The sequence below is a fragment of the Pteropus vampyrus genome, unplaced genomic scaffold, assembly GCF_000151845.1.
Source record: "Pteropus vampyrus isolate Shadow unplaced genomic scaffold, Pvam_2.0 Scaffold55, whole genome shotgun sequence".
NCBI classification, from domain to species: Eukaryota; Metazoa; Chordata; class Mammalia; order Chiroptera; family Pteropodidae; genus Pteropus; species Pteropus vampyrus.
In genome coordinates this window covers 7,154,266-7,163,037 of record NW_011888836.1, presented here as the reverse complement: position 1 = coordinate 7,163,037, position 8,772 = coordinate 7,154,266, and the positions used below count along the sequence as shown (strand labels likewise).

General features: G+C 32.8%; 1 protein-coding gene across 1 annotated transcript in view; it reads left to right on the top strand.

Moving 5' to 3' along the window:
* YES1 (YES proto-oncogene 1, Src family tyrosine kinase) overlaps positions 1 to 7,858 on the top strand; it is a 30,778-nt gene extending 22,920 nt beyond the window's left edge. The window contains exons 9-12 of the mRNA XM_011360471.2: positions 986 to 1,062; positions 1,819 to 1,972; positions 4,564 to 4,695; positions 5,551 to 7,858. Coding sequence (XP_011358773.1) covers positions 986 to 1,062; positions 1,819 to 1,972; positions 4,564 to 4,695; positions 5,551 to 5,759 — 572 coding nt within the window. The 3' untranslated portion in view covers positions 5,760 to 7,858. The remainder of the gene's footprint in view (positions 1 to 985; positions 1,063 to 1,818; positions 1,973 to 4,563; positions 4,696 to 5,550) is intronic.
* Positions 7,859 to 8,772: the final 914 nt, after the last annotated feature.

Here is an 8,772-nt window from a genome sequence, read left to right as displayed (position 1 = left end):
TTTTCTCTTGAACCATTTGAGAGTTTATTGTAAACATTATGTTCCCTTTACCTCTAAATACTTGAGCATTTGTCTCCTAAAGACAGGGACATTGTCTTAGATAATCACAGCATAAGGATGTAAATGAGGAAATACAACATTGGTACATTTCTCTTACCTACAACCTGCCAGCTCATATTCAGATTTCAAACCAGTCAGCTCAGTGATGTCCTTAATTATACCAATTTTTCCTGATGCAGTATCCAGTCCATGGTCATGGATTTCTTTTAGTTGTAATTTCTTTTTGGTCTCCTTTAATTTGGAGCAGTCCTGCAGCCTTTCTCGTCTTTCATTATGTGTTATTTTTGAAGAGAACACTGTCTTTGTTTTATAGAATGTATCTGAATTTGGGCTTGTCTGTTATTTTCTCCTGATTAAATTCAGGAACATGGTAAATTTTTAACCAGTAAGAGGAATAGCAACTAGACTTCTGCTTTCTAGCCTTTCTCTGCTGTTATTCATAGTACTTTAGTGTTCATGATATCTTCTGCTAAAACTGAGAGAAGTTAGTTGGACTTACACTTCCATGTCAACTCGGCCACCTAGATTTAGTTTTAAGTACCCCAAAATATTTCCATTTTCCTAAGCTCTTGATTTCAGATTGACTTCAAAATATATACGTATCTAATATTACTTTTTGGATCAAAATTGGGACCATTGATCTTGATCAAAGCATGGAAGAAATGCCTGTAATCTGGTGAGATTATTGCATTTTCCTTTTTTTCATATGTTATTGGGAGAAGTTTATAAAATTTTAGTTTAGGGACCTCTTCTGGAATCTTAAAAATAGTTATTCAGAAATTCCAAAGCTGCAAAAATTAATAAAGAATGAGAAGCTGAAGTTTTATATCTTGGTGTAGTGATTTCTTTAGAGGTAGGGGAATGTCTTTTCTATCCTAATTTATGATTTGCTAATTTTCCATGAATGTCTTGCTGTCTCTTATAGGGAGCTTATTAGATTTCCTGAAGGAGGGAGATGGAAAGTATTTGAAGCTCCCACAACTGGTTGATATGGCTGCTCAGGTACTTGTGTATTTCTACATGTATCAATTTGAATTGAAAGTTTACATTAAAAATGTAAAATAATTTTAGTAGAATACTATTGTTTATATAATGAAGTCTTGAAATTTTAGAGCTAGAAGGGACGTTAGAGATAATCTGATCTCCTTATATTATAGATAATGTGATATCTGAAGACCAGAGGTATCTAAAATTCATATAACATTAGTATTAGAACCAAGCATGTAACTCCCATCACAATTCTGTCCTTATCATGTAGTCTTCCAGAAATATAAAATTTATATGTATATTTTAACAGATAAATTTCAAAACAATGAATGATCGCTATTCCAAAGAAAATAGTATTGGAAATCTACAGTATGTGCTGAAATTTAGAGAAATTTTATACTAAGAAACTACATGTGAGACTAGCATATGCCAAGCCTAGTCCATACTCCTGAGTTCAAGGGTCATAAACACTCAGTATTGGGGGTTGGCGTCAACATAAAGGACCAGAACAGTGTTTTAGGCTTTGTGGGCCAATATATCTCTGTTACTGTTCCTCTTGCTGCTTTTCTTCCTCTCACTCTCCTCTCTTTCTCGCTCCCTCTCATTCTCCTTGCCTCTCTTCCTCCTCTATTAGTGTTTTCTATTATCTGCCAGACTGTTACCATCATCTCCTTTCGAGAGAGATGAGTTTTCAGTGATTTGACTTAACATTAACCAAAATTGTCTTCTCCTTCCTTCCCTTTGTATCATGTCTTTTCTTTTCTTTCTAAGATTGCTGATGGTATGGCATATATTGAAAGAATGAACTATATTCACCGAGATCTTCGGGCTGCCAATATTCTCGTAGGAGAAAATCTTGTGTGCAAAATAGCAGATTTTGGTTTAGCAAGGTTAATTGAAGACAATGAATATACGGCAAGACAAGGTAAAATTACATTTTAATAAATGCTTGTAACCTAATGTTCAACAGATTTTTTTACCATTCCTTTGAATATACAAGGTTTACAGAATAACAATAGCTCTAGATCTTCTCAGAAGAGTCAAAGAAACATTGATTTTATTCATAAAATTATATGTAATACATGGTATCATGGCTTTCTGATAGTTAATTCCCCCAAGGAAGAACCTGACTGATATTCTTTGCATTATAAATATAGCTCCCTTTACATTCCCTTTACTCTCCTCTTTATGCTTCTTATGGCATGCCAACAAATAAACATTTTTAAATTCCTTTTGTAAAAAACTTGAGAACCGTCCAGATTTTACTACACTAAGGATGAGAAAAGGTACATTTGAAACTAATATAGTAATAAATAGCATACAATTTTATAAAGGCTTTGGAAACCATTTCTATGCCAGATTTACAGTAATTCCTTACTATATATAAAATTATTATAAATAAAAACATTTAGAAGATTGATGCTGTAAAGAGTAAGAGAAGGGAACTTGTGGAAATTAGTATAGGTCGATTCTTCTGCTTGGCATCTCTCTAAACTCTCATTTAGTACCTACTTAATGAACACATAATACATGCGTATGGAAAGAGAATGGGTTTTTTAATCCCAATTCCATCTGTTATTAGTCCCAGGATTTCAATTAAGTTATCAAACCTCTTTGACTGAGCCTCAGTCTCCTCACTAATAAAGACTAGATGCTAATGTTTTACTTCTCAAGGTTGTTGTGAAACTTTAATGAAGTACTAGTTATATAGTGCCCGACATTACCTAACATGGTAGATGCTCAGTGTATATTAGAGCTTACATTTTAATGGGCAAGGTAGAACATATAAATAACTATAAAAGAAGCTATGTGTGATTAATGTCAAAAGAATATGGAAAACAGTGTGGGAAAGCAGAGCAGGAAAGACTTCACAGAGGTGATGACTTGAGAGCAGGGCCTTGAAGAAAGAATGTAACCTTGACAGGCAGAGATTGAGTAAGGTCCAGTACACATCACCGCATAGGTCGCTCATCCTACATGAAACCCTCAGTGACCCCCCCCACACACACCTACAAAAAAAAGATGCCTCATCATTCATTATCTCCTACTCTAGCTCCACTTTTCCTGTAACAGATACTGGAGTCGCTGCTTGTGCTAGGCGGGAGGGCACAGCTGTTAAGAGGGCACGGTTTCTGCTGTCAAGGAGCTCACTGACTAATGCCTGAGACCAAATTGTAAACTCTTTCAATCCAATCGGGTAAGCCCAGTAAAAATGTTAGTGAAGGTTTAAATAGTAGACACACCAAAAAAAAATTTGTTTTTCAGCTATCTATTACCATCTATTACCATTTCATTAAAGAACATTTTAACACTATACAAGTAGGAAAGACGTAATCTCAGAATAAAGGACATACCTGTGAATTAATAATTTTAGCTTTGTGAATTGATACGTAATCCTTTTTTCTCTCTTTTTATCAGTGACCACACTGATACACAAATCATTGGGAACCGCTGTCTTAAACCATAGTTTCTCAATCAGGAGTGGTTTTGTCCCCTAGAGAACATTAGGTAATATCAATATCTTGAGACTTTTTGGTTGATACAACTGAGAGGCTGCTACTGGCATCTGATGGGTAGAGGCCAGACATGACTGCTGAACCTCCTGCAACATAGAAACTAGTCCCCCACCAAACAAAAATTATCTTGCCCCAAATGCCAGTAGTGCCAGGTTGAGAAACCCTACCTGCAGCACAGTGCTTTCTTTTCAACCTCCACACCTTTGTGCAGTTCCTTCCAGCTGGAATATTTTCCTATTCTAAAATCTTTACCTATAAAAATTCTAACTGTTCTCTAAGGTTTAACTTAACTAACCCTTTTCTAATGAAACTTTTTGTGATTATGCTAGCAAAAATTGATCTTCTGTTTGGACATCTAAAGAACTATTTTACAACACGATGTACATACATATAGAAATAACTTGAAGTATGTAAGACACCTGTAATCGCCACCATAAGTATATAAGCTTCACAAAGGCTGTTTTGTCCCCCATGACAATTAGCATGAAGTGTTGTGCATAAAAAGCATAAACTAAATATTTGAATAAATTAGGCTTTTAAAAATGACAGTACAATAAAATTTTCCAGAGAAATATCATAAAATAAAAGAGATTGTTGTTAAAAACCAGTAGGTATTAGAACCCAACAGAATATTGCCCTCTTTAACCAACAACAGTTAGCTGTATAGTTACTAGGTGATAGACTTACTTAAAAGTTATAGGTGCTATAATCCATGTTTTTGGTTGCTTCTTAGTACAGTTTCTACCTCTATTTTCTTGAATGGCTTTTCTGTCCCCACCAACAGTACTCATTTTTTATGTCATTGAATATCTTATCAGGAAGAAATGTGATTTATTTTAATACAAATTTTAAATATTAAAAATTTTTCCCATGTATCGTATACTTTTGAACACTGATGACAGATATAAGGACACTGACAAAAAATTAGCCCTCCTTATGCCGTATTTACACAAATAGATTTTTAGGAACAATTTACTTAAGATTGTCAATACTGTTTTAGGGGCAAAATTTCCAATCAAATGGACAGCTCCTGAGGCTGCACTATATGGTCGATTTACAATAAAGTCTGATGTGTGGTCATTTGGAATTCTACAGACAGAACTGGTAACAAAAGGCAGAGTGCCATATCCAGGTAAAGCTTGCATTTCATTAGCTCTTGGTTTTTCCATCAGTGACTTTAACTGGAGATTATTAGGAGCAGAAAAGTAAAGAGGGGAAAAGAACTTTATTTTTTATTTCTCTGTCTCTTTTCTTCTCTCCCTCCTTCCCCATCTTATTTATTTATTTATTTTTGGCATCGGATGGACAGTAACCTATGAGAGTCATAATCCCTGAGTTAGGGCACACACAGGAGGTGCACCCCACATTCATCTCAGCTTGTTTCCTTAGGGCATTTCCAAAAGGGTTATTTATCTCCACTATACTCTCAGATAATAAACACATCTTAAATATCCTGGGTCATCCATCTTCCTCTCACCACAACCCCTGTCTTACAAGTAATTGAAGGTATTTGCCACTGTTCCTCATTAGCCTAAGTTTGGTCATTAATAACTGTTAATGTCAGAAAGTACCAGTACCTCAAAGTAGCACCCTAAATTTTCATTAATCAAATGAGATTGGCTTTTGAACATATTAGTGTTAAAAGCAAGAATTGAGCAAGGATTAGTGTTTAAAAGCAAGGTTGGTGGGGAAAAAAAATAGATATGTTGGAACAAGCTAGATCTCATTTTTTAAGCTCTTCTTGATATAATTTAACATTGAAAATTTATTTATTTGTTAAAATAATCCCACTAAGTAAACCTACTGTACTTTGAATCAGTTCATGGGTAGGGGATTTGTTTTGTTCTTTTTTTATATAGTTTTATTGAGAAATGATTGACTTGCATCACTATAAGTTTAAGGCATACAGCATGATGGTTTGATTTACATATATTGTGAAACGATTGCAATAGGTTCATTGTATGCTACGTTTGATATTGTATGTTAGGTATGGTAAACCGTGAAGTGCTGGAACAGGTGGAACGAGGATACAGGATGCCTTGCCCTCAGGGCTGTCCTGAATCCCTGCATGAATTGATGAATCTTTGTTGGAAGAAAGATCCTGATGAAAGACCAACATTTGAATATATCCAGTCCTTCTTAGAAGACTACTTCACTGCTACAGAGCCACAGTATCAGCCAGGAGAAAATTTATAATTCAAGTAGCCTACCTTATATGCACAAAACTGCCAAAATGTAAAAAACTTATGTAGACTTCCTCACTTATTTACAGGAATCAAAAGAAGAAAATCTTCACTCTGCATGTTTTTAATGGTAAACTGGAATTCCAGATATGGTTGCACAACACCACTTTTTTTCCCCAAATGTTAAACTCTAAAGTACCAATGATGAATTTTCCAACTTATTTCGGGGTCCAAAGAAAGTATAGCTAAGATATTGATGACAGTGTGAGTGATAGCATATGACAATGAAGAGCAACAAGGCTACTGTTTATAAATCACTTTATTTCTTTTATTCCCCAAACTCAGAATTGTTAAGAGAAAATTATTTCTCATTATAGACAAAACTCGGAAGATAAAAACTGTTATACCGTAGTAAAATCTAAAATAAGTTAACTTCATGGGACCAAAAATTTCATTCCATTTCTAAAATTTTCTTGTATTCATTATTTTCAAAAGTTTTTTATAAGTTGAACAGTTAACATGCAATCTTAGTATATGCCTCCTTTGCATGGAAATGAGTGAGGTTTCTAGAAGCAAAAAGGAATATAAACAACATCTAAAACTTGATTAAATGTTAAATGACAGTGGTGGGATTTGAAAGTATAATGCACTATGTCAACACTCAAATTCATGGAACTGGAAAGTAGAGGAAGAAATTTTTCACTTTAATCATTTTCTGAATAGCTCAGTTTAGAATAATGAAGGAACTAGAAAGTGAGTTAATCTTTTATAAGGTTGCATTGATTTTTTTAAAGGCAGTCTATAATTGAAATTGTTATCCAATCCAAGGGGAAAAAGTCCTAGCATTTAAATAGTCCTTTTTAAAAAATAGACTGGTAATATGAGATGTTGCTAAATATGTGCTTATAGTGATGGGTGCCTCAAATATAAAATATCACTAGGTCAGGGACTTGAATGCACTTTTGCTCTTATTGCATATAGACTAACAGAGAGGAAAATGTATTTAAAAGAAATATGAGAAAATGAAATGTGAAAGTTTTACAGATAGAGGGAATGTTATGTTTAATGTCGATGTTATGGAATGACAAAATGGCTTTGCTGGCACTCAAAGCTGCTCACTTTTTTTGTGAGATTTTAAGAGTTATAAGGTATGTCTATAAGACTAATCGTATGATAAACACTAAATAAATCATAGTCTCAAAATAACTAAGTTAAGGCTTCCCAGTAATACCAGTGATACAGCTTTTATGCAAAACATTTTTAAAAGTCCAGTGTGATGAATTTTTCCCTTTTAGAATTTAGTTGATTTGAAGAGGAAAACTTATTCAGAATAAGAACAATGGTAAAAGTGGAGTGGGGGTGGGGGCAGTTTTTATCCATGTAAAGTGCAGAAGTAAACATACAAAAAAGACTGATTTTTATGATTAACTCAGAAAGAAATTCCAAAATAGGAATTTGAATAGCAGCATTACTGGCTTAAGGATCTAGCAAAGGAACTGAATCTGACAAATGTCTGATATTTATGTTTTTAAATACTCTTTTATAGTCATACTTTAAATAAAGCAATACATCAGATCCCCATATTTTAGAAATATAATTTTTAACCATTATCTGTTAACTGATTTAATCATCAAATTTAAAGTTCCGTGCCATAGTATCTATGTTGAAATTCAGATCATTTTAAAATGTGACAGTTGAACTTCATGTAGTTGGCAACAGTTCTGGTACTAAAAATTGTGGTGGTTTCTTATGTTTACATAACCTGCATAGTATTGAATCCCTCTTTCAAGAGGATCTTCCTACGAAGACTGCCGTCATCATTTACCCTTAACATCTGCAACCTGTGATATCAGATTTTTAAAGGGCTTCATGTGAACTATGATATAATTCTTCTAGCATTTAATAAAGGATAATAAAATTATATGTTTATGTACTAATTCTATTCAGAAAAATAAGCCAGGAAAAGTTGATGGTATTAGGTTTTAACTGAATGGAGTTGTTCCTTATATGAATTGTATAGTGAGGAAATAACACTAACTCAATGTGTATTCAGTTTAAATGGTTATGTATTTTTAAATTGCCAAAAAAAATAAACAACTTTGTACATTTGAAGATTTTTTCCCAACAGCTTTTCGTCTTCAATATCTTAATGTGGAATTTAACCCTTACCAAAAAAAAGTTGGCAAAAAAACCTTCTAGCACACTTTTTTAAATGAATAATGGTAGCCTAAAATTTAATATTTTTATAATGTATTATATCATTTTATGGATAATCGAAATAATTCTCATTGAATATACCCATTTATCTTTTTAGCCAATATTTATACTTTCTCATTCATTTTTTTTAATTGGTTTTTTAAGGCAAATTTTTTTTTGATTTTTTTTTTCCTTTGGAAAAAAAAAGTTGAGTTATAACTCTTGAACAGAGTTAAATCAATTCTTTATTAATTTCAAAACATCATTGACCTCATTCTATGTGGTTAATTTTCCATGTCAGGTGAATGACATTTTTACAAGTTTTCTTTTTTAATTATACCAGCAACTACAGTTAATGTACAGAGAAACCTAAGTGATTTGCGTTAAGCTATTCTTAGAGAATCTGTGTTGAAGAATATAAAATAGAATAACCACTCTTGATCATGAGGGATTTAATTTTCTAAAAATGAAAAATACATGAGCCTTATTTCTTGTGTGTGTTTTAACTTCTATTAAGTATAATGAAAATAAAGTTATACTAAATCATGAATGGCCAATTGAAAGCATGTTATTTTCAAAAATATTATTAGTATTAATTACCTTTTACTATATCTAAAATTATTAGCTTTGTTTTTCCCTAATGATTTTAGAAGTGACATTTAATCAAAGACATAATTTAGTAAACATTTATTAAAAAAATTTTATACAATATAGTTCCTCAGTAGTTTCCTAGTATGCTAGTTGCCTTTTAATTTTGCATGTAATTTTTTGACATTTAAGTTGTACATTTGTATGTTATCAAATCTTTCTATGCTTAAAAAGTCCTTTGC